Source organism: Aquarana catesbeiana, linkage group LG12 (assembly GCF_042186555.1).
Source record: "Aquarana catesbeiana isolate 2022-GZ linkage group LG12, ASM4218655v1, whole genome shotgun sequence".
Classification (NCBI taxonomy): Eukaryota; Metazoa; Chordata; class Amphibia; order Anura; family Ranidae; genus Aquarana; species Aquarana catesbeiana.
The window spans coordinates 208,518,863-208,545,890 of NC_133335.1; the positions used below are offsets into that span (position 1 = coordinate 208,518,863).

The 27,028-nt window shown below is 43.7% G+C and overlaps 1 protein-coding gene across 2 annotated transcripts in view; it reads left to right on the forward strand.

Moving 5' to 3' along the window:
- LOC141113469 (rho GTPase-activating protein 39-like) overlaps window positions 1–27,028 on the forward strand; it is a 145,377-nt gene that overhangs the window by 37,427 nt on the left and 80,922 nt on the right. For both annotated transcript variants that reach the window (XM_073606577.1, XM_073606579.1), the window contains exon 2: window positions 17,870–18,301. In XM_073606577.1, the coding sequence (XP_073462678.1) occupies window positions 17,870–18,301 (432 nt within the window). The remainder of the gene's footprint in view (window positions 1–17,869; window positions 18,302–27,028) is intronic.

Below are 27,028 nucleotides of genomic sequence, written 5' to 3' on the forward strand. Positions count from 1 at the left end.
ATGTTAATGAAGTGTGTAATGTGTGGCCACTGCTGTTATGTAATACTCCTACTTTTATTCCCCTCATACAGTAAGCAACAAATATACAGAAATGAAATTTACAATTCCAGCTGGAGTCCACAGATCACATCGGGTCATTCATTCTGCAACGTGTCCATTGAAAAAACTTCTTGCGTTCTTTTCAGTGAATGCAAGGAATTCTGTGATTGGAGAAGGTGCAGATGAATGGCAAATTTTCCCCTCCAATTACAGAACTCCTTGCATTAATTAAAGTAGTAATAAACCCTTTACAACCACTTTAGCCTACAGGTAAGCCTAGATTAAGGCTTACCTGTAGGTGCTTGAAATATTTCCCAGACCTGCACGGCCTAGGAGATATTTGCAAATCGCCGTAGGGCAATTTCTTCTGCGTATGCGCCGGAGTTAGAAAGGGCACGCTGTGCCGTTTCTAGCTCGGGTCATGCCGTTAAAGGCGGCGCATGCGCGGGAGTGATGTCATGTGACTCCGGCCAGTCACAGAGCCGGAGTTTGCGGCCCCGGAAGGAAGAGGGGTGGAAGATGGATGTTTCGCTACTCGCGAGGAAGACGGGGACATCGCGGGCTTCTCCTGCAGGTAAGTGACACATAATGGGCTACTGTGCAATGCATAGTAGCCCATTATGCTTTACCTTTGCAGGGAAACAAAGAGGAAGTAACACCCATCAGGGTTTACTTCCTCTTTAAAAAGAAAGCAAGGCATTTTTCTAAAATGGACGAGATAAAGGGCGATTGACCTGATGTGATCTGCGTACTCCAGCTAGAATTTGTTTATTTCAGCACTGGACTCAGACTATACTGTTTGGGGGAAATGAAAGCAAAAATATTGTATAACGAGTAGCATGCAATATATTGCTTGCACTTCATTTGTAATGGTCATTTTATTTTTACAGCTCAAATAGCCAAAAATGTGTTTTTTAGCTTTAAATATTTTCTAATATGATTCCTCTGTGCTTTTTTAATTAAAAAAACAAAACAAAAAAAAAACTGCCCTTGCTGCAAAGCAAGGTCCATAAAAACATGGATGAGCGAGTTTGGGGTGGAGGAACTTGACTGGCCTGCACAGAGTCCTGACCTCAACCTGATAGAACACCTTTGGGATGAATTAGAGCTGAGACTGAGCCAGACCTTCTCATCCAACATCAGTGCCTGACCTCACAAATGCGCTTCTGGAAGAATGGTCAAACATTCCCATAAACACACTCCTAAAACTTGTGAAACAGCCTTCCCAGAAGAGTTGAAGCCGTTATGGCTGCAAACTGTGGGCCAACTCAATATTAAACCCTACGGACTAAGACTGGGATGCCATTAAAGTTAATGTACGTGTAAAGGCAGGCGTCCCAATACTTATGACAATGTAGTGTACCTCTATGGAGATGGGCAAAAGAGTTGGGAGGGTGCTTCCAGGGGGGGGTAGGATGGTGACAGCTAGAATTGATCTTTAACCCTTTCCTGCCCATTCCTGGTGTCCCTTTCACCGGGACTTTACACCCAAGAGCCAGAAAGAGCTGTCTGATCATGTGACCATTGTGATTGGCTGTCAGTTTTCACATCCTGCTCCCGATCAATACTAGAGGCCTTGAAGCGGTTTATGACAGCTCTCACTGTCAGCACAGAAACCTTGGTCCATGGGCACATATGTGCAACGTGTGGCCGTTGAAATCCCACCCTCTTTGCCAACACATGCGTTGTGGGCAGCAAGAGGTTCAATGTTAAAGTTTGTAGAAACCAAACGACATTTTATGATTTTAAGCTTTATTAAAGTGAAGATAAAGTTCAGCCTCCTTTTTAATGCTGAGCCCCACCCACTGCTAATAAAGTGTTACTAAACCCACAACAGTAAAATCAGTCTGTAAATGCAGCATAGCATGCTTGTTATACTCACTATTGAACCAAAGGGGTTAATCCTCTGCATTGTGTAAAAAGCCTGTTTGATCCTGTCTTCTCTGATCCTCCTCTTCTTCCACTGTCCCCAAACAATCTCCTGATAGAACAGAGCCTTGGGGGCACTCTGCACATGCTCAGTTTAGTATGTATTGCTAGAGTAGTTTTTTTTTTTTTTTTTTTCTTCTTGGGAGGTTGCATGTGATCAGCACAGCGCCAATCAGCACTGTCCAGACAGAGGGTCAGGGGTCATGCAGCTTCATAGGACAGTCAGAGGACAATGAAAACTCCTCCTACAAGTTTTAACCAATGCTTTTGCCGGACACGAATAGAAGTCACAAGACTGCTATATACAGCTGATGAGAAAAGGTATTTAGCAGTTTATATTTACTAAAATAAATGCATTTCCATGTTCTGTGTACTGTGGGAGACCAGATATAGTGAATGCAGGGTCCTGGGTTTAGTAACACTTTAAGTGACACAAAGCTTCTGGCATTTGATTGACGGGGTCCTGCATAGGTTTTTTTTTTTTTTTTTTTTAGACCAGGTCACGTTCACTTTAAAACCTTACTTCCGAACATAAGCCTAACCGTAATTTAACCCAAACTCCATAACCTGAACTGTCAGCTTGTTTCAGCCCTGAATTCATAGTGCATTCTGATCCAGGCTGACGTTCCAAAACCTCTCCACACCCCTCTATCTATAGGCAGACATGCAGTCTCTTATCCTGTAGCTATTAGTTCGGGTTTTTCGCATACCCATCATCTCCAAATCAAATTACTGCTTCAGGGGCCTGTCATAGCCTTTGCTATAGGGAGCTCAAAATGCCTGTGCTTAGACTTGTGAACAACTGCAATCTGACTCCATCCATTTGCTTTACAAATGTAGCACACCATTTGCTTATGGTGCAAAGTTACTCGGTGTTAAAGGTCTGCTTTTTGTAAAGTGAATGGAGTGTTTAAAGGGAAAGCCATGGTACTTTTTTATTGTGTGTGGTGTGTTTTGTTTTTTCTTTTCTTTCTTTCTTTTTTTTTTTATATACTTATAACCGAAAGCGGAACTTTCAAAAATACTGACCTCCACTTTTTAGCGAAGAGACCATTACATCCCTCACGGTCCGCTGTTATCCTTGCCTTGGGTGCTGGGTTTTCGGCCTCTTTATCCGCTGGTGGGGGGATGATGTCATCCTGTGTATGCATACAGGAGTCCTTCCCACTAAGATGCACATGCGGAGCGCAGTGTACATACAATAGAATACTGCGAGCAGGCAGGTAAGTGTGTGTTATTGCAGAATGGATGTCTCTTCTGTAATAAAGAACTGCCTGTTTGCAGTTATTGACAGGTTTAGGGTCGTGTGGCAATCACTGCAAGATGCGTGTTTGTTTGCAATTCATTCTAAAAGGCTCCCCAAACGCAGTGTAATTATTATTTTTTCCCCGCGCGACAGAATCGCACTGTAATGGCGGCAAATGTGCCTTCAAAGAAGTAAAGCCAACGCTTTTTTGGCTATACTTCTCCAATGGATCACAGGAGTGCAGTTCGTTCTGCACTCCTGTGTCCCGTTTTCAGCTGACAGTGGGCTAAAGCCCGCTGCCGGCTGACATCACAAACCTGGTCCAGGCTCTAAAAAAAATCCCGACCATATGGTTGGGATCTGTCCAGAAGCCTGGACCAGCAGCTGGCTTAGGCTCTCAGCAGAGAGCCTGAGCCAGCCGCTCCTGCCTAGTGGCGGCCTGTGCATTAGGGGTGCACGCGCGTCGCCCTCCCTATCAATGCGTCTGGCCCCCTGATCTACATACAGGGACGCCAGACGCATGGATTCCAATGGCAGAGGTGTGTTTTTGAAGGATGTGATTAGAGACAGTTGTGTGACGATAGCGAATGCATATTCATTATCGCTACACTGATCCTCCTCCTGGCCAATGAGGAAGTGGGTCTGAGACCTGTCAATCGATTGGCTGAAAGGACAGGCGATCCTATTGGATGCCTAGCAGGAGGAGAGAAGAGATGCAAGGCGGAAACCGTGATCTAGGAGAGGGAACAGGAGCTGCTGCCTGACCCACAGTTCGCCGCCCATCGCCCTCTGCCTGACCCACAGTTCGCCGCCCATCGCCCTCTGCCTGACCCACAGCTCGCCGCCCATCGCCCTCTGCCTGACCCACAGCTCGCCGCCCATCGCCCTCTGCCTGACCCACAGCTCGCCGCCCATCGCCCTCTGCCTGACCCACAACTCGCCGCCCATCACCCTCTGCCTGACTCACAGTTCGCCACCTGTCACCCACTGCCTGACCCAAAGCTCGCCGCCCGTCACCCACTGCCTAGATGGGGAAAGTGCTGGACAGACCGGCAGACAGCAAGCAGGCAGGGGGTGCTTGGGTAAGTGTCGCCGGCCGCCCGGAGGGGGGGTTGGTTTTTTGCCGCACCCCCCAAAAAAAAACCATCAGCCGCCACTGCTCCTGCCCCCTCCACAGCCCAGTGTTCCAGTGAGCACCGGAGGGGCAGAGCAGAGAGCCTGTGATTGACAGTCACCAGCTCTCTGCGGGCTGAAGGCCGAGGGCTGAGCAATTGGCAGTGTTTGATCGCTCAGTTCTCTTAGAGGCAGCATGGGACAGCTGCAGCTGTAATCGATGCTGCAGCCATCTAGGTAAGTGTGCTTGTTTTTTTTCTATAATCCAATACTTCCATTTTAAAAATCATGTGAAGCTTGTCACCCAATAAGGAGCAGGAGCTCTTCTTTTGAGTGACAAACGGGCAGCCCATTAAACTAAATGAACCCTAATTTTAAATGTTCACAATGTACAGTATATCTTTGAGTCAGCTGACAAATAGAAATTGATTCTGTCCCTGTGGCTGATATGGTCTTTCCTCTCACTTCCTGTTCTGTAAAACTTTGGATTACCCATCATTTCCTATTGTTCCTGTGACATCAAGAGTAATAGAGGGCGGATACAGATGGCAACAAAAGAATCCTGATGGGTTCTAACCCCCCCCCCCCCTCCACCAAATTAATTGGACCAGTGCACAAAGCAAAGTCCATAAAGACATAGATGAGTGAGATTGGGGTGGAGGAATTTGACTGACCTGCACAGTGTCCTGCCCTCAACCTGATGGAACATCTTTAGGATAAATTAGAGTGGAGACTGCAAGCCAGGCCTTCTCATCCAACATCAGTGCCTGACCTCACAAATGCACTTCTGGAAGAATGGTCAAACATTCCCATAGACACACTCCTAAACCTTGTGGACAGCCTTCCCAGAAGAGTTGAAGCTGTTATAGTTGCAAAGGGTGGGCCAACTCAATATTGAACCCTACGGACTAAGACTGGGATGCCATTAAAGTTCATGTGCGTGTAAAGGCAGGCGTCCCAATACTTTTGGTAATGTAGTGTAGATGGACGCTACTGGCCACCCATGGGGAAAGGTTGCAGGCTCAGGTCAAAAAGGACTGCTGGAACCGCCATGTAAAAGGGGCCTTGGTCCTTTACTTTTGGAGGTGTCCCCATTGCAGATTTCAGTGTCACTTTAATTTGCACAATGTCTTGCATATAGACTATATATGTTAATCCTTTCTAAACCTGAATTCTACCTATACACTGCTCTAACCAGCCTATATATGGACAGTTTTCCCCAAACCTCTAACATTTGCCTTGTAGCATATTGACTGTTAGGTTTATTGCCGACAGATGTCAAAGCCTCATTATTATTAAACAATGCAGAACTGTGTAAATTTAGCAAGATCATATAAGGAAGAGTTAAAGACCTCCCTACAGAAATAGACTAAAAAAAAATAAGTTATAAATCCTTTGAACAACCGTGCCAGATGGTTTTAGCGTTAAATACTTCGCAAGGCTAAATGAACATCTAATCCCACATCTAAAACCATCGTATCATAATATTTTTACATATGGCTGTTCTCCCAAAGATTTTAATAAAGCCAGAATTTTACATCCTGCTATTTTTTTATTTCACTGAGGCGGGATCCAAATGATGGCGTTTTGTAATTTCTACGTTTTCTTTGGCGTTCTTTACAAATCTTGACCAGGAACTAACCACATAAAATATTTCTTGAAATAATAGACTGCAGAGCTGTCTAATTTGACGCTGACATGAGGTTAGCTCACGTAATTGTAAAATGATGTTTGTAGATATTTAAATCTTTAAAAACTGTTCTTAAAACAGCATGAAGTAACAGTGTTTTGGCGGCTGCAAACCTCCCCTTTTAGAAACCCCCTTTTTTTTTTTTTTTACTATTTTAAGAACTAGAAGCCCATTCATAGCTATATTTGCATTAAAGTGTTACTAAACCCCGGACTCTGCATTTACTATATCTTGTCTCCCACAGTACACAACATGGGAATGCAATTATTTTAGAAAATATGAACATCTAAATACCTTTTCTCATCAGCAGTATATAGCAATCTTATGACTTCTGTCAGTGTCTGCTTCAAGCTTGTAGGAGTTTTCATTCTCCTCTGACTGTCCTATGAGGCTGCAAGCAGGGCTGGTGCAGCCACTAGGCAGCCGCCTAGGGCGCACTGCTGCCTAGGGGCGCCCGGCTGCTGGTTTCCCTCCACGTCTGCAGGCTGTAGCTTGTAACTCAGTCTCAGGCAGCTGCTTCGTCTGACCGGTAGTGTAATTAGAGGCGCAGCACTGGAGCCAGCTATAGAGGAAGCAGGGCCGATGCTTCCGGTATAGCGCCGCCTCCTGTCACATGGGCAGGGCAAAGAGGGGGGGTCAGGGGTTGAGCCGATGGAGGGTGGCAAAATGAGGTTTCGCCTAGGGTGTCAAAAATCCTTACACCAGCACTGGCTGCAGGACCCCTGACCCTCTGTCTGGACAGTACTGATTGTCCCTGTGCCGATAACATGCACACCCCTCAAGAAAAAAAAAAAAACACAAACTCTCTAGCAATACACACCAACCTGTGCAGAGTGCCCCCGAGGCTCTGTTCTATCAGGAGATGGATTGGGGACAATGGAAGAAGGGGTGGATCAGAGCAGACAGGTTTAAACAGCTTTTTTTATACAATGCAGAGGATTAACCCCTTAGGTTCCACAGTGAGTATAACAAGCATGCTTTACTGCATATACAGACTGATTTTACCTTTTGTGGGTTTAGTAACACTTTTAATGCTCATTTTACTTGTGCAGTACATAAAGGAACCCTTTTCACTTGACGGGCCCTTAAAGTTACTAAACCCGCAACCGTAAAATCAGTCTGTATATGCAGTCAAGCATGCTTGTTAGACTCACCGTGGACCCTAAGGGGGTTATTATTATTATTCAGGATTTATATAGCGCCAACAGTTTACGTAGCGCTTTACAACTTGATGGTAGACAATACAATGCACTTTAATACAGTAGGAATCAGAGGGCCCTACTCCTTAGAGCTTACAATCTAAGAGCGTAATCCTCTGCATTGTGTAAAAAGGCTGTTTGATCCTGTCTTCTCTGATCCTCCTCCTCCTTCCACTGTCCTCCAATATATCTCCTGATAGTACAGAGCTTGGGGACAGGCTGCACATGCTCAGTTTGGTTTTCTAACTGCTGATGAGAACAGGTATTTAGCAGTTTATATTTACTAAAATAAATGCATTTCCATGTTCTGTGTACTGTGGGAGACCAGATATAGAGAATGCAGGCTCCTGGGTTTCGTAACACTTTAACCTCAATGCATGAAAAACTTGCTTGCATTTTGGGCAGTGTGTTTTATGGTGCGCTGATCAGCAGATGTTTGTTTTTATATTATATGTGTATACTTTGTGGGCTATTCAGAATGGATAGGTACTTTATGATAATGCACATATATACTGTATTGAGTGGTGTGCACATGTTGGCATGCATTATAACCAATGTTGTGCGCTCCTGTGTAAAGTTGCAAAGAAACCTAAAATCTGCATTTGCACAGTTGCCCAAAACTCCTAGGTCAGGCCCATAGAGATGCCATCGCTGCTCCCTCTATAAACGATACACTTTACAAAAAATGTTGTTTCTAAGCATGAAATATAAAATTGCCAGCAAAAATTATCTATGTATGTGTGTGGAAGGATGGATTACAATTTGTGTCTGAATTCTGTAGGTGTGGGGGTCACGTCACACCAGCATCTCTGTAATTGAGATTTGTAACGGCTGCAAATTCCTCAGCTTGTTTCATTGGCATTTGTTAGCGGGATACACAGTTGCTGCTGTAGCTGATTACAACGCTTCCCTAGGCAGCCACAAATTGCTGGTGTGTCAAGGTCATTTGCGGCTACATTGCAGAACAAGAGCAGCTACTGAAACTGATAATTCTGTAGCTTCAAAGTGTATCTAAACCCAAAAAACTAAAATCTAACATTTTCCAGTCTACATTTCCTTAGATGTGGTGGCTGCCAATTTTTTCAGGCTTTTTTTTTTTTTTCACCTGGTTGTTCCGCCAGTAATACCTTTCCTGTCCTAGGGTGACAACATTGATTTACCATACTGACTCAGGACAACATAAACAGAACAGGACTAACCTCCCTCTCTCCTCTTCTCAAAAAGCCTCATACACGCGATCGGATTGTTGGCCAACAAAACCGCAGACTTTTGTCCGAAGGGCGTTGGCCCAAACTTGTCTTGCATACAAGCGGAAAGGAACTGTCGGCCAACAAATACGAACGTAGCGACGTACTACGTTGTTTTTCACTTCTTTAGCGCCACCCTTTGGGCTCCTTCTGCTAATTTCGTGTTAGTAGACGTTTGGTGAGTGTTGATTCGCGCTTTTCAGTTTGCGCTTTTCAGTTTGCTTCTGAACGGCCGTTCGTCAACCAGCCATGTTGCGGAATCGGAGGAGAAAACATGTTATTTATTATTGGCCTTGGAGTTTATTGCTTTGACCCAAGTCCAGTCCAGGAACAGGAGGAGAAAGAGTTCTTGGACCAAAAATTGGTTGCTTTATTAATTGTGACCAATTATGTCATATGCCTTTGCTGCGGGAGCTCCAGGAGAATAATCCAGATGATTTTCTGAATTCTCTCCGGATGACAGACCCCTGCTTTCACCAACTCTTGGCATTGTTGACCCCCTACTATCCAACGTTTGTCTGTGGAAAATCTGACAACAATTGTTCGATGGATCGTACAAACGGTCGGATTTTCCGCCAACAGCCTGTCATCACATATTTCCCGTCTGAAAATCTGATTGTGTGTACGAGGCTTTAGGCCCCTTTCACAGGAGCTGTCTGATCAGGTCCACCTGTCAGTTTTTTCTGGTGGACCTGATCGGACGCTCCATTCACCTATATGGAGCGGCGGATGTCAGCGGTGACATGTCCGCTGACACCCGCTGCTATCCAAACCAATCCTGTCCGCCAAATCCAGACGGGTCGCGGTCCTATTTTCCATCCATCTTGCAGATGGGATCGGATGAAAATGGACAGGCGGTTAGTTTTCATCAGATCTCCCTATAGAGGTGAGCTAGTGGATGACAGGTCCGTCTTAGCACAGCGAGCAGAGATGGACCTTTTGTCCGCTTGCTCAGCGAAGATCAGCGGTACGATCCCCGCCGAGCAAGCTGAGTCAATCAAACAAATCCCCTGTGAAAGGGGCCTAAAACAGAGATAGGTGGTGATGTGTAGTTCTAAGAAAAATGCTATCTGCTAATAATATAGCACAAGAAGTTATCAGCAGAAAAGATTTCTGCCAATATTATCTGGTATTTTAACTTAAAGTGTTACTAATGGTGTTAGGTGCATGGTTCTCCGCTGAAAGAAAAACCCATACCAGACCTGCTTTTGGGTGGGGGGTGGGGTACGGGACAAGGGCCTCTTCCCGACAACCCTGGGATGTGGTTGTGAGGGCCTGCGGGCGGGAGGGCTTATCAGAACCTGAAAGCTCCCTTTTTAACAAGGGGTCTCCCCAGATCCCAGCTCCCCCTATGTTAATGCGTATGGGGTACAAGTGTCATAAAAAATAAAAACGGTGGACAGGTTCTTCCCAATTCCTTTCTTAAAAAACAAAACAAAAATGTCCCCCGATGTAGATCCGCCACCACCCCCCTGTCAATGAAGGCTGACCACCTACTGCAGGCTCCACCGTTTGACAGTTCTTATATTGGTAAGGGGCGGCCGCAGAGCCACCTGGCGGCACTGCCCCCTTGTGACGTCACCAACCCAGCATGTATCGGTCAGTGCATTTGTCTGTTTGAGGCTAGTCTTCTCTGATCCTCCTCTTCTTTCACTGTCCCCAATCCATCTCCTGATAAGACAGAGCCTTTGGAGCCTGCACATTCTCAGTTTGGTGTGTATTGCTAGAGAGGTGGTGGTTGTTGTTGTTGTTGTTTTTTTTTTTTTCTTGGGAGGGTGCATGTGATCAGTATAGGGCCAATCGGCTCTGTCCAGAGAGAGGGTGAGGAGTCCTGCAGCCTTATAGGAAGGACAGAGTATAATGAAAACTCCCCCTACAAGCTTTAACCAGACACTGATAGAAGGTCACAAGACTGCTATATACTGCTGATGAGAAAAGGTATTTAGCAGTTTATATTGACTAAAATTGCATTTCCTTGATGTGTACTGTGGGAGACCAGATATAGTGAATGCAGGGTTCTGGGTTTGGTAACACTTTTTTTGGTCAGCGCTCTCATTCATTGGCTGAGAGCATTGAACTGAAGCTGGGCGGCTGCTGGTTCTCCAGCATGCACATCCGACAGGAGCCGGCTTCTGTCGGTCCATATATATGGGCCGAATATCGCCGACGCTTGGCCCGTGTGTACAGGGCTTAACTCTTGCTGGCTGAAGTTTTATATAGTCCTGAAAGAGCGCACTGCACTACGACTGTGTCACAGGTAATATATGGAGATAAAATTTAGAATAAATGGGAGTTTTTTTTTTTTTTGGCAGGAGTCTTCTAAAGTATCTTCTACCATGATCCTTATATAGTTATTTTTGCAATATTGAATTTAATTCTACCTGAAGTGTCCCTTCAAACAAAACTGGAATTTGTGCCGCACAGACCTTTTATTGATTTCAGATGACTTTTTTTATTGGCATCAAAAATACCAGGCTACATATGATGGGCATCTCACTGTTGGGAGTATCTACTGCTACATATCACTGCTACATCCCTGTGCGTACATGGCATAAAATGGGTGCAATTCTATGATTTTCTTGTTATTGTACCCTGGCATATGACATAACTCATGAAGAGTTTGTCTCTGGAGAGGCTTTTTCTGTAGACCCTGAGTGAAGTCTAGCTAATGGTTAACTTGAGGGTAAACTCGGCCTTTGGAGTGCAATATGAGCACAGTCCGAGTTTTCGGCAGGTGGGACAAACCATGCTGGGAGTTCAAGGTGCAGCGGGTAGCAACTGTTTACTTTTTAACAAGCCCATCTAGGAAAACAATATAAAAGGCTTGCTGCACTGACACCGATCTGCTTGCCACAACCGCCGCCAGCGTCCTGTTTCCAAAACAAACTGTAGTGGTATGTAATGGCAAAATAGCAAATAGAATTGTCTGCGTCTTAAAATAACAAAATAACATGACCCCATTCTAATTTCAGGAAAAGTTCAGCCTGTGTGTGGAAAAAATGCTTCTTGTTTACTGGTGACCACATATATATTTTATTGCCAGTGGCATAACGCATTTAAAAGAGAAGTATGGGATTGTTTAATTTTTTTTTTTAAATCGTACTTCTCTAGTTCGATGCTCGCATCTGTCCCCAGCCGGCTCTAACACTGAGAACTGAGTGATCAAACACTTCCGATTGCTCGGTTCTCACAGCTCCGTGAGCAGAGAGCTGGTGACTCAGTCGCTGGCTCTCTGCTCTGACCCCCCATGCTTACCGGAGTGTTGGACTGTGGAGGGGGCAGGAGCCGCTGAGAGGCTGAGCTGGTTGCCGGTCCAGGCATGTGAGCGGATCCCGACCATACGGTCGAGGTCTTTCCCCAGCCTGGACCGGCTCTGTATCGTCAGCTGAAAACGGTGGGCTTCAGCCCACTGTTTGCTGAAATCGGGTCACAGGAGTGCGGAATGAACTACACTACTGTGATTCACAGGAGGATTACAGCCAAACGAGCTTTGGCTGTACTCCTTTTAACGTATGTCTAGGCAAAAAAAGCACATCCTCCCCCCTACATGTACAATTCTGTGTATACGTTGCCTCTTTAAATGCTAAAGTATGGAAAAATACCTGCTGATGTGCTCAAACTAAGGGGCCCCTACATTCCTGTTTAAGCTGACAACAAGTGTCTCTGCTGAACTAAAATTCCAAGCTGCCATCACCAGAATATGAACATCTCCCGGCGTTCACATCTCCATAACCGAAATCCCAACTCCGGGTAACTAAACAATTATCCCTTGCAGTGAGTCTGCATGCGCACTGCAAGAGTTAATTGCTCGTTTAGGTCTAGGGCAGTGATGGTGAACCTTGGCACCCCAGATGTTTTGTAACTACGTTTCCCATGATGCTCAACTACACTGGAGAATGCATGAGCATCATGGGAAATGTAGTTCCAACACTTTTGGGGTGCCAAGGTTTGCCATCACTGGTCTAGGGGAACAATAAAAGATTTATTTACCGATTTTTTTTTTTTTTTTTTTTTTTTTTTTTTTTTTAATTCTATACTCTTCCCCGCTGCTAGGCTGGTCTCTGCAGTGTCTTCTCCTCCACGTTCCAGTGGTCTAAGATCCTGACATCCTCAAGACCAAAGCAATGGAAGTGTTGCCTCCGAGGGATAGTCTGCCACTGAAGGGTAGGGGAGTGCCACCTGCCAGGGCACAGCTTCACTACAAGGAATCATTGTAAATTTTCCTGGAGTTGGGCTTTAAAGGAGAAGGCTTCTATAGCCAAAACTGGGCAGGGCAAATCCCAACACTGCTTGGCATTTCAGTGCAGTGGAGACCCTGTGCTGTCAAGAAGTTGGGTGCTCACTGGATTTCTGTACTTGCAGCATTTCCACAAGACATAGGTAGATTTGTATTTTGGTAGGTCAGTATTCCCGCGCTACTATGGAGTATGGTATGGCAATATATATGGTGCAGCAGACCCCGTATGGGTCAAACACTACCCACAAGAATATATGGTAAAAAAATCAAAAGTTGGTGTTGCGCTCCAAAAACAGTGAATATACAATGCTAAAATTAAATAACAGTGTATGTTGTTTCTATATCATACCGAAAATCAGATAATTATTTAAAAGTGATCAGTGCAATGATGACAAAATAAAGTGACTGTAGTGAAATATTCAAAACCTGATCCAATAGATAAAAAATTCATTCAAAACGTTCATATGTATATAAGTGCAAATAGTGCAAATGGGTCATATCTGGAAATGAGGCCTTCCAGCTGGCAAAAAGTGCTGACAAACATCAACAGGTGACATTGTGATTTGTGTGTAACATGACGCCCGTAGGTGTACTAACTTCTTACCTTACTGCTGTAAGGTAAGCAGCATTAAAATAACCAAGAGGATGGGTAATTACTCTGGCGAGAGAAAGGGGATATCTCAGCTGTTCCTCCTGGAGTTCCAGAGCCTGGGGGTGACGTCCTATGCCTGGACCAGATAATCAGCCAAGCACTGCTCAGGGTGTGCCAAACCAGGTAAGTGGGAAGAATATAAAGAAGCTCTATAGTGTAGTATGTTGGTACACAATTCTTTTATTTCAATAAAAAAAAAGGGGGGGGGGGGCAGGTACTCACATTTAAAAAACACGAGCAGCGAACGTCGCTTCCGGTGTCCTTATCCGATGCGTATCGTCACCATCACGTGACTTCATGATCCCTGATGAAGTCACGTGTCGGTGACGATACGTGTCGGATAAGGACACCGGAAGTGACGTTCGCTGCTCGTTTGGATACAATGCACTAATACTGTTTTTAAAATGTAAGTACCTGACCTCCCCCCCTAACCCCCCCCCCCCTTCTTTTTTTTTTTTTCTTTTTAATTGAAATAAAAGAATTGTGTACCAACATACTACAGTATAGAGCTTCTTTATATTCTCCCCACTTACCTGGTTTGGCACACCCTGAGCAGTACTCGGCTGATTATCTGGTCCAGGCATAGGACGTCACCCCCAGGCTCTGGAACTCCAGGAGGAACAGTTGAGATATCCCCTTTCTCTCGTCAGAGTGATTACCCATCCTCTTGGTCATTTTAATGCTGCTTACCCTGCAGCAGTAAGGTAAGAAGTTAGTACACCTACGGGTGTCATGTTACACTGAAGATTCACAGCACGTAAGGCACAACGTCACCTGTTGATGTTTGTCAGCACTTTATGGTTTGCACTTCTGCACCTTTTGCCAGCTGGAAGACCTCATTATTTCCAGATTGTGACCCATTTGCACTTATATACATATGGACGTTTTTGAATGAATTTTTTTATTTATTGCATCATGATGTTTTGAATATTTCACTACAGTCACTTTATTTTGTCATCATTGCACTGATCACTTTTAAATAATTATCTGATTTGCTTTTATATATGTCGGTTTGATATGGAAACAACATACACTGTTATTTAATTAATTTTAGCATTGTATATTCACTGTTTTTGGAGCGCAACACCAACTTTTGATTTTTTTTTTTTTACCATAGATTTGTATTTTATTGGAGAGAAACTTTTTTTTTTTTTTTTTTTTTTTTTTTGCCTAGACATGTACTTTAAGAAAGGTTTTTGGGTTAAAGTGTATGGTTTGAGGGAAGCTAGGGGACGCTTCCTGCTCTGGTCTAATCTACAAGCTCAGATGTGGCCACAATTCTTTTGTACTTTCTGACCGTGTTTTGACGTGGTGAAATTGCTTAGATTTACTGTTAATCCTGTGAAGTGCTTTATACCACCAGTTTCTCTTAGCCGGAACACATTTTTAGTGACCTCACCAGTAGCTTATGAGCTTAGGTGAAACCTATTATTTTCAGACAGGCACACATCCTCATATCCTTAACCTTGTGTTGTGCTACACAAAGCAATGAATTAACCATCCAAATTTGATTTTTTTTTGGCTTCTGGACTTGCACTGTCTACTAGCAAAACTTTGAGGACCTTAAGCATTCTGTATATAGAACTAGAGGTTTGTAAATGAAATAGTGTAAGTCAATGGCCAAGTGTTCTCCAATATGTCGTTAACGCTGCTGCAGATTGGTGATCATCCTGTTGTCTAGTCTGGAATTTCTCAACCTTTTTTACTCCAGAAGAACCCTTTCAAATAGTTTCAGGTCTCGGGGGATCATTACTAAAACCAATTAATCAGGAATCGGTGTGGAAAAATACCCCTTGATTGGTGGAAAGTGTTTAGAATACCGCCTTTAAGCCCCATACACGCTATCAGATTTTCTGCCTATTTTTTGTCTTCAGATTTACCAAAACCATGTAGTGCAAGGGCCTGCCTGATTGCATACAAATTGAAACTTCTAAGGTTTGACCTCCATATTATATGGTTTTGGTAAATCTGAAGACAAAAATGTGTGTATGGGTCTTTAGCCTAGGTTCACACTGAGTGCGGGAATGAAGTTCAGCTGAGCTCGCACGATTTCATTCTCGCATGTCAGTCCCGATTTCGGGGATGATTTCAGAGACATCTGTGCGGGTTTCTGCACAGATGTCAATGGAAATTGCACCCCAAAATCACCAAAAATAGTACAAAAACTACTTTTGGAAATCGGTGCGGCGTTGCACCAATTAGGACGGTACCATTGCCGCCGATTTGGCATGCACAGTGGTAGTCAGAAAGCCGTTCTTATAGATAGATATAAAAAGGTAATTGATGTCATGCTCTGGCCTTAAAATTATACATACATCATCGGATGGAAGGTCAATCGGCCACCGCTCAAGGATCTCCTTGACACTTGTGGAGGAATACTAGGGTTCCAAAGAACCCTAGTTGAGAATTTCTGCTCTAGACAAAGAAGCAGCTTTTTTAATTTAATTTACATTTGAGCATTGCCATTGAACAATAGGGAAATATGCTACTAGACAGGAAAGAGAACCTAATGTAGGTTTCGGGTTTTAGGCATTTGAAAATATTTGAAGTCTTCTTGCCATGTTAAAGCACCACATATGAAGTGTGGTTTTACTCTTGATTTATGAGATCTCATAGATTTGGACCACACTTTACAGAGGTGTCTTGAAGTGGTATTGTGGTTTCACATAAATTTGCTACCACAAGCTGTTTTTATTCTGCTGTTTATTGCCCCAACTGCATTTTCCTTTCCTGTGTGAGACTGGGCAGCTGATATTTTTTTTTTTTTTTTGGTTTGCTACATTCAGATATTGTAAAATCCTGGCAGGAAAATAAATTTTGCTGTTTTTCTGCAGAAAAAAAATAGAGCCAAAACAAGTGATCACAAAAGATATGTTTTTCTTTAAAAAATTGGGATTACCACTTAAACAGTGATCAGGTTTGGGTAAGGCAATTGATGAAGATGGACCTTTCTTCTAAACCAGTTTCTCAACCTTCTTCCTTTTTTTTTTTTTTTTTTTTTTTTTTTTTTTCAAGGTACCCCTTATGAATTTGCACAATCTCGAGGCACCCCATTCTAAAATGTAAAAAAGAAAACTAATCGTTTTACAAAATGTAGCAACGTTCACACACGTAGGACTCTCACCATTAGAGGTGATTTATTCTTCCAAAGCAAACACACACCTTTTGCACACTGCTACTGACTAGCATTGTAATGTTTCTCTCCCTCATTTAGCTAATGACCGGTGCTGACAGGCAGAGGAGGGGCAAACAAGGATGCCGGACCTCTTCCTCATCATTCGATGACCCAGTTGTTTTTAGGACGCCGGTGGCTGGAAGGCTGTAATAGTGTTCAATGGAAACTTGTGACTTTGTGTAACTAAAAAGCAGACTTGATGTACCCAATAGCTTGTATACAATTTTTTTGTTTTTTAGGCATTTTTTTAAGGCATTTTGCCAAGCCACCCCTGAAGAAATCTGAAGGGCACCTCAGGGTTGTTTTAAGCAGCTTATGTCAACAGGGGAGTAGGCAATCATGTAGGATCTCATTGGTCAATGTTTGACTTCACACTACAATGTACTGATAGGAAAGCCAGCACTACACTTGTATGTTCTTTTAGAAGAAATACTGCATCAAAAGCTGTCTAGGCAGGACTATTGTTTTTGGATTTTTATTTTTTTAATTGAAAACATCTCATAAAAGAGAATTACTTTTACAGCATGTTGCTGGCATTTTGTATGTAGCTGTACCAAGCGCTGTCGGTTGCTTTATCTTATACTACTGCTGGGAGCGTGTACAGAGCTTCTTCTAGGGTTGTTGGTTTCCATTACATTACAGCTATTTACAGCTGTTTAGGTAGGCATGCTGGGTAGGACTTAATAAAAGAACTTTCCCCAATAATGCCACGACTACTGGAGAATCTTTGTGCATTCCCTATCAGTAAGCGAACGAGGGATTGGGAGAAGTAGGCTTCCCATAATTTGCAAATGGAAATGAACTCTCAAGCAGTCCATTGCTAGTGAAATGGTTGACCAAATGGATCCGCGATTTCTGGTGAGCAAATGCTCACTAATGTCGGTTCTGAGTATTCTGCTCACCAGATATGGCTCCACGCAGTGTCTCCCACAAACCTTCCCACCAGCTTTCTCCCTGCTCCAGGTGTTGGTCCCTCAAGGAACACGTTTTTTGTCCATCCACAGCAATACAAAGGCCTGTATCAACCACATCTCAAAGTGAAGTCCGGGGAATGCACAGAGATCCCCCGGCACTTATGACAACATTGGGGAAAGTCCTGAAGATTTTACTTTGAGACGTATCTGATTAACACTGTTCTGGGTAGCCACAAATTCCAGTTTGGATGACTTAAGCTTGTTTAAAAAAAGGGAGCAGTTAATTGTGCTAATTATATTTTTTCTGATTTCTGACCACAAATAAATTACAAATTCCTTCTTCCATCTTGAAGTATCTTTTGAAGTTCAGTAGTGTAATATTAAACAAGAATGAACATCCTGCTGACCATCTTTCATTTTTCTTGCAGCTCAGACTGGGTGGAGATCATCGAGCCACGCTCTCGTGAGCGTATGTATGTGAACTTAAACACTGGAGAATGTGGTTGGGAGCCTCCCCTAGATGTCCACGTCCGCCAGTGCGATGAGAACCAGTGGTGGGAGCTGTATGACCAGCAGAGCAGCCGCTTCTACTATTACAATGCCCTGAGTAACCAGACAGTTTGGCATCGCCCACCTCAGTGTGACATCGTACCCCTGGCTAAATTACAAGCCATGAAACGCACGTCCCAGCCCAGCCTTACGTTTCGTCCCAATCAAGAGCGGATGTCTCATAGGGGCAGCACGAGTAGTGAGGGAGCCAACATTCCCGTTGAGGTCCTCATGCTCCAAGACCCAGAATATGGGAAGGATGGAAGTAAGAGAAGAGGAGACAGTATGGACAGCAGAAAGGATTCTGGAAGGTGAGCCATTCTACAGTTGTACTATGTTTGTGGTCTGCATTCAATAACAGCCTGTTGGTGGCCAGTTTAAAATTCAATTCCTGAAAAAAAAAAAAAAAATTTGTAGGTTTTGGTTAGTATTGGGAAAGGTTAATACTTGCATTAAAGTGATTCTAAAGGATTTTTTAATTTTTTAAAAATAATAAACATATACTTTCCTGCTCTGAGCAGCACTGACCCTCCTCTTCTCAGGTTCTCTGCCAGCGCTCCTGCCCCCCCCACTGAGTGCCCTTGCTATAGGGGCACTCGTGTGGGCCTGATTCCAAGCAGCACGCTGTGTTCATTAAGCACCCCCTCTGTCCTCACTGGCTGTGATTGACAGCAGCAGGTGCCAATGGCTCTTGCTGCTGCTTCAATCTCCAGTGAGGGGAGAGAGAGCGTAGAGTCGCTGCCTTTGAGCACATCGCTGGATCAGGTTTTTGGGCTATGGTAAGCCTATGGTGGGGTTAAGCTGCACACAGGTTTTTTTTTCCTTAATTCATTCAAGGTAAAAAAACCTACCTTTGAAACTGTCAAAAACCATGAAATCAGACCGATGCAGAAGTACAGTTAAATCACACTTGTTTAACAATAAAAGTAAAAAGAACAGACGTAGTAAAAAACATAGCCAAAGTTCAGTAACCGGAACGGATAGTCAGCCAAGCCAGAAGTCAGGGATCCAAGTACTGGAACAGCAAGCAGGATATGGAGCCAGAAGGGATGTCAGCAAAGCCAGTCTTTAAACAGGAGCGCAGGAGATAGTTTCTTGTGATGTGACCAAGGAGAAGGCAGAGCTCCTCTGGACCGGACAGCTTAAGTAGGCAGGACTGACGAGCAGGATCATCAACAGCTGGGTAACTGTGGAGAGAGATGGGAGCTGGCAATTAGCCGACAGCTGAGCCCAGCCCTGACTAGAACCACTTTTAAAGTCATATTAAAGGCTGTTTTTTTTTTTTTTCTATAAAAAAAATAACAAACATTTCATGGTTACCTGCTCTGTGCAGTGGTTTTGCACAGAGCGGCCCTGACCTTGCTCTTCTCGGGTCCCATGGCGGCGCTCCTGGTCCCTCCCTCCGCCTGTGCTATGGGGGCACCCGAGCAAGTTCACTCTTCTGCCGCTGCTCTGTCTGTCCGTTGACGCACACAGTGCAGCTCTGCCCTGCACCGACTCTCTCCTCATTGGATCACCGGCTGCGATTGACTGCTCCCGCTGCTGTCTCAGCCAATGAGGAGGGAGAGACCTGGGAGAGACGATGCTCTCTTGGGGCCTTAACACTGGTATTTTACCTTCATGCATAGAATGCATGAAGATAAAAAAAACCTTGAGCCTTTACCACCACAGCCTTTACAACCACTTTAAGTTTTTATTGCTCTCTGTGGCCCTGTTTGGAGACTTCACCTCCATTAAGCTGGCCATACGCTTGTAGATTTTTGAACAAACCCTTTTACAAAAATGTTCATCAGTTCAGTTACTGACTTGACAAATGTCATTCAAAAGTACTTCAAAATCTTATTTGCTTTTAACAATCAATTTTTGGAATGAATGCAATTTCCTGAACAAAAATCACACCCACTATTAAAAATTAGTTTTTTAGTTCATCCTGCTCCTTCGAATTTCCTTGTCGCTATGGACATACATGAAAGTTGATTTGACCACCTTAATGATTTGGCAATAGAATGAACATTCCTGAAACAAACATTTTTGATTAAAATTCTTCTAGTGTATGGCCAGCTTTAGCAATGATGGGAGCCGATGTCACTGGGACAGAAGACACAGGTGGTGGGAGTAATCTGGCATCCTACCTGTTTACAGAAAATGCTATTATGGTTGTAGTTGGCATCCCCACTGGGGTGATTTCTTATCAATCCCTGTCTCAACCAGGCGGAATAGGAAATTTTCTCAATGGAGCCACAGATTGCAAAAAAAAAAAAAAAGTAGTTCCAATCCTTCCCACTCAGCCCACAATTAAAAAGGAACTTTTGGCTGAATTAGGATTAAAATGAGAGCTTCACACCACTGCCGCAAAAATTGCAGAACCACGTGATTGGGTCATGTTCCTTTTTAGCGAATTTCAGAGATCCCCCGCTACTTGTGACATCATTGGGGAAAGTCCTGGAGCTTTTACTTTGAGACGTATCTGATTAACACTGTTCGAAAATGTGAAATAACCAAATAGGGAAGTCCCAGCTGTGATGCAGTGACATCTTTTTTATTATGGCCTTTGTAGCGGTTACACAAATGACAATAGGGAAATACTCTCAGCCACATTATTATTATTATTATTATTATTATTATTATTATAATACACCTTATTAGTACCGGATTGGATTAAATTTTGCCTTCAGAACTGCCTTAAAGTGATTTGTAAAGTTTTTCTCTAAAAGTAAGAAACATGTTATACTAACCTGCTCTGTTGCAGTGGATTTGCTTATGGAAGCCCAGATCCTCCTTTTCTTGGATCCCTCTGTGGGCTCTCTTGGACCCTCCCTCCTGTTGAGTGCCCCCACAGCAAGCAGCCTCCTATGGGGGCACCTGAGCTGAGTCACAGCTCCCTGTGTCCATTCAGACACGGAGCCCTGGTTCGGCCCCACCCCCTCTTCTCTCCTGATTGGCTTTGACAGCAGCGGGAGCCAATGGTGCCACTGCTGTGCCTCAGCCAATCAAGAGGGCCGTGTGGAAGACTTCACAAGCATCATGACCACTTCACACCATTGTTTTTAGTGGTTCTATTGTTATATTTTTCTCTAAATTATATGTTTGTATTCTCATTATTATTTTGTATACTTTTTTTGTATCTAATAAAATTTGTCTTTTTAACTACTTGGTTGCCTTCAAAGTCCCATCAACCTTTTTTGGGGATATTTTTATTCCTTGTATCTAGGAATGGTGGCAACTTTTATGATTCAAGTAGATGGTTTTCTTTTTTAGTAATCAAGAGGGAGAGGCAGAGGCACTCCTAGACATTGCTGGATAGGGATGGAGCTCAGGTAAGTATTATGGGGAGGGGGAGGCTGCTACACACAGATTTTTATCTTAATGCATAGAATACCACAGAAAACCAGGGAAAGTTTTTCCAATTTTCTATTGTCCAGTTTTGGTGATCCTGTGCGAATTGTAGCCTCAGTTTCCTGTTTGTAGCTGACAGGAGTGGCACCCTTGAGTTACTGTTGCCTTTCTATCGATTCAAACAAGGCTGCCCATTCTCCTCTGACATCAACAAGGCATTTTCATCCACACAACTGCCACTCACTGGATATTTTCTCTTTTTCGGACCATTCTCTGTAAACCCGAGAGATGGTTGTGCGTGAAAATCAGAGTAGATCAGCAGTTTTTGAAATACTCAGACCAGCCTGTCTGGCACCAACAACCATGCCACGTTCAAAGTCACTTAAAGTGGTTGTAAACCTAGTCACACCACTTGTACCTACAGGTAAGCCTATAATAAGGTTTACTTGTAGGTACTGTAAATATCTCCTAAACCTGCACGGTTTAGGAGATATTTACCATATACGCATGCGCTGATGTCATCGGCGCATGCGCTGTGAATAAATGGCCCTCCGAGCCATTTCTTCACTAGCAAGTGCCTTGACTGACGGCTCCTGTGCTCATGCGATGCATAGTAGCCCATCATGCTTTTACTTTGCAGGGAAAAAAAAAGGAAGTAAAACCCATCAGGGTTTACTTCCTCTTTAAATCCCCATTCTGATGCTCGGTTTGAACTTCAGCAAGTCGTCTTTACCACGTCTAGATGCCTAAATGCATAGAGTTGCTGCCATCTTATTGGCTGATTAACAATTTGTGTTAACAAGCAATAGAACAGGTGTACCTAATAAAGTGGTCGGTGCGTGTAGATCACCCCTGTTGTAATAAGAAACAAAGTGCTTGGTTCAAATGGAAATACTAAAAGTCAGAGTTCTGATGAACTAAAATAACATTTTCTTTTTACGCCTTTGCCTAGGCAAAAAATAAAGGATTAATTATGGCCTCACGAGTGTTCAACTTGTTCATTTAGATATCTAAAGTGAGGGTGGCCATTGGGTTGATTCCTAAGCAGCTGCTCAAGAACAGATTTCATTATATAATCAGGACTTCAGAAAGGAGATAAACAGCTGAATCATTGCAAGAAGCCGGGGCGCGTTTGTACCTTTTTAGTAGATTAAAGCACGCATTTTCCTCTGATTTCATACCGTTTTCCCTTTAATAACATGGATGAGGCATTACCTGGCTCTTCCTTTGATGTATTGGAAGGATCCCTTCTCAGCCTACCACTGTCGCTGGTGCCAGCAATCACAAGCACACGCTGGGACTCGTCCTTCAAGACTTGGCAAACAGAGCTCAGAAAATAGTTTGTTCCCAGTAGATTGGCATATGGGATGTGATAATGACACCTTTTATGGCTAGCAGATGTTTGATGCTTTCCCAGCTGCAATCCAGCCTGTACTCTGCTGGCAGAGCGCTGCCTCTGATCCCCCATTAAACTGGGGCAGTCTATTTTTATTTCTATAATATTTTCTTTTTTACTGAGACCTGAATCTTCATGTCGGCTGCGAGAATTTGCCTTCCTGGCCTAACTTAAAACGGAAAGTATGCTTTCAATTTGTTCAGATTTAGAAGTTTTTTGCCATGTTTACCATAATGCAAATTTTAAAGTGTCATTTCTCAAGTGTCTCCGGCGCCCCCCGCACCATTGGCCACATGCGGTACTGCATACGCCGGAGCCCCCGCACCTCTGGCCACATACAGTACTGCATAGACCAGCAGTAGCTGTGGAACGGATTATCTGAGTTTCCATTATTTCCTATGGGGAAACTTGCTTTGATATGCGAGTGCTTTGGATTACAAGCATTCTTCTGGAACGGATTATGCTCGTAATCCAAGGTACTACTGTACTTTAATCACTTGACCTTCAGAAGTAGCCCCCCCCCTCTTCATGACCAGGCCACTTTTTGCAATACGGCACTGCGTTACTTTGACAATTGCCCGGTAATGCAACACTGTACCCAAATAAAATTTTATATAATTTTTTTTCTTATGGTGGTATTTCATCACCACTGCATTTTATTTTTTTTTTTTTTGCGCTATAAAGAAAAAAATGACATTTTTTGAGAATTTTTTTTTTTTTTTTACTTTCTGCTATAAATTGTATCTATTAAAATAATTGATAAAATCTAATTTCTTCTTCAATATGTATTCTGCTACATATTTTTGGTAAAAAAAAAAAATCCCAATAAGCGTATATTGATTGGCGCACAAGTTATAGCATCTACAAACTATGGTGTGTGTGTGTGTGTGTATATATAGATATATATATAGATATATATATATATATATAGATATATATATAGATATATATATAGATATATATATAGATATATATATAGATATATCTATATATATATACATTTGTATTTAAAAAAAAAAAAAAAAAAATTTATGCTAGTAATGGTGGCAATCAGCGTCTTATAGCAGCACTGCAATATAGCGGTGGACAAATCTCGGACCACCCCCACAGCTCTGCTTTGGTAACATTCTGGGTCTCTACCAGACGATCGGTGGGTGCCGGCGGACATCCAGCACTGGGCACCCACAAATCGGCTTCTGCTGTGAGTAATCCCAAATCCACACGTGCGCCCCCTAGGTAGCAGTAAATTTGCTATAGAGCGGTCCTTAACTGGTTAAACTCTTCAGCATCCCTCACTAAACTGTGCACTGTAAACAAATTGGATATTTTTTAATTTTTTTTTCTCAGCACCTACTGTATATCTGCTGTATTCATTTTTCACTTCCTCCTCCCTGGCCGCGGCCCATCACATCATTTCCTGTTTGCAATGCCTTCTGGGAAGGGGCGGCAACTTCCTCTGAAACTGCCGTCGCTATGGAAACCTGACCTGAAACCTATTACACTGCTTGTGCTGCACTGAGCATGTGCGAGATCTGCAAGGATGAGATCCAGGAAGAAATACAGTCTGGCTTCAGATGCCCACACTTAAGATGGCCACGGCCTGCTGTAAGTTTATAAAATAACAAACTACTGCTATAAACTAACAAAACAGACCTTAGTTTACAGACTAACTTTACTAGAATACATTAAGCTTGTGTATTATAGGGGTATTTATATTTAAAAAGTATAATTTCGGCCGGAACACCACTTTTAAGGAGCAAATATTGTTCTTGATCCTGGCTTTACTTCTCAGTGAGCCACTGATTCAGAACTCCCGACTGTCTCCTATTTTAGAGCGACTGTCCCTCTTTGGGAACCAAATCCCATCAGTCCCTCTTTTCTTCCTTTAGTTGTCCCTCTGGTTTGATGAACAGCTCATCTTTAAAACCTGTACTATTTATAGAGGAACTAAAGCACAATTTTTATTTATTTATTTATTTTTTTGGGGGGATGGGTATGATCCCTGATGGTTTTTTTTTTTTTTCATCTGTGACCCATTGGGGAGATTTCCCTTCACTTCCTGTCCCATAGCCAAACCATAAAGTGAGAGGAAATCCCTCTAAAATGGTGGAATCTCTGGTTGTCACCAGAACTCATTGGATGATATCCCCCTCCTATTACTGTTCTGGGGACACCCCAAATTGTAGGATTTTCTTTCACTTTAAATGACGATGGTAAACCTGCCAAAAAGAGGGGGTAAATCTCCCTAACGGGGGCACAGACAGCAATAAAAGCCTGACTGCATCTGATTGGCTACAGTTACCGTGTGACCAAAAATTTTAAGTTCGGCTTTTTTTTTCTATTGGAAGTTTGTCAAGCCCAGGTGGTGCGGACAAGGTCATCCACGGCTCTAATTTCAGCCGCATGGTCCAAAATTCAAGCCGTACACGGCCAGCATAAATCGATCTGTGGCGTTTTCAGTCATTTAAGAAAAAATTGAAATGGTTATCTAGATTGATCGCATAAGTTGGTAATTCCCAAGCTGGATGGATTGATCTTCAGTGAATAGACATGCAGGAAGAAGTGAAGGGTGTGAACAGCTCCCCTCTTCCTGTTCTGCAGCCTGGTATGTGGCGGCCTTCTTTTCACGCTTCTATATGCATACTGGCAGCTTCTTTCACTTGCACACCCATATATCAGGGTTGGCAGAGGCACAGAAAACTGCCTGAACAGAGCAGCTGTTGCTGGATTCCGTGCAGTCAGCAGATCAAGGCGTGTGTATGGCTCTCCCTGCGTACAATAGATTCTTTCATAAACTGACTATAAAGTCCATCCAGAGGGAGAGGACAGACATCTGCACTATTGTCTGCTCTGGAACTACTAAGGAAACCTCAAGATGTTTCTCAGATGCCATCACTAGCCATTTGCTTTAAAGAGAACCTGTCACAAGGCTGTTCATTTTAATGCCAATCTTCCCATAAGATCATATGTGCATTTATTTTAGTTAACGCTTGTTATATATTTTGGAAAGGCCCCCTTGTGTAGACATCCAAAAGCCCCTAGACTGCTGCTGGGGGTCACCATCTTGGATGTGATGTTGGTGTTTCGTTAGATTAGGTGACCCGTCAGAATTTGTACCGTAAGTGATGTTCCCTTCTCAGACATCCCAACCTGCAAAAACTAATTTCAGGGAGGTGATGCTTTGTGTCGGCGCCAACACCCCCCTCCCCACCAAATAAAATGCAGCCTTACCAGTGCCCATGAGATGCATCCTTACCAGTGCCCATGAAATGCAGCCCGATCATGCAGCGGCTGGGTTGCTAGGGTCTGGCTGTTGGGGCCAAGGGTCTGGCTGCTGGGTCCTGGAGCCTGGGGTCTGGCTGCTGGGTCCTGGAGCCTGGCGTCTAGGCTGCAATGGGGCTGGTGAGCTATGCCAGTCAGAGAATTCCCCAGAAGGAAGGGGGTGGGCAGAGGCAGAGAGTAGACTGGGCGCCCGTGATCTGCAGGCTGTAGCAATTAGAAAAAAAAACTCTCCCCAGTCACCCGGACTCTTTCCTTACATGACAGGCCTGTTCTCTTCTATATCAATCTGCCGGGCAGACCAGGACTGTCATGTACTTGTTGCACAGGAGATTACTGTGCGGCGGCACCCAAAAGTGGAGAAAGAGTCTGCTTGATTGGGGAAAATTTGTTATCTTTTAATTGCTTCAGCCTGCAGATCGCTGGCGGCGCACAGTCTTCTCTCTGCCTCCACCCACCCCCCTCCTTCCCTGCTGAATTGACCGGACCGACCTGACCTAAAAAAAAAAAAAGTACCCATGCAGCAGCCAAAACAGGCTGGGGACAGCAGTATGGGCTGTCCACCCCTCTGCCTCTGCTCACAGCACCTTACATCCGCCTCAGCAACAGACAGCGAGGCTGTACTCCATTTGACTGCTCGGGCTGCTCTGTCTGTCACATCAAAACAGCATGACGGATTTGAAAAAACTGAATTTCACTATATAAACTAAGTTTACTGTTAAAAATAATTTTGTAATGCAACACTCCGGTGGGTGTAACAAAATGGTCTGCTTGCCGCCTTCTGACTGTATCCTTACTGTGGACCAGTGCAGGGTGTAGCAAGATGGCAGCGACGGAACATCACTAACGTTACAAATTCTGACAGGTTCCAAATGTATGGCTGAACTCGCATTGCACAAACATCGCATGTGATCGGCACAGCAGTGCGAGTGCGAATCACATGCGATGTCTATGTTCGCTATAGTGTGATCCCAGGCTTATAAGCAGGAACATCTAAATGTAGGTAAGGGATCTGGGAGGCGTTAAA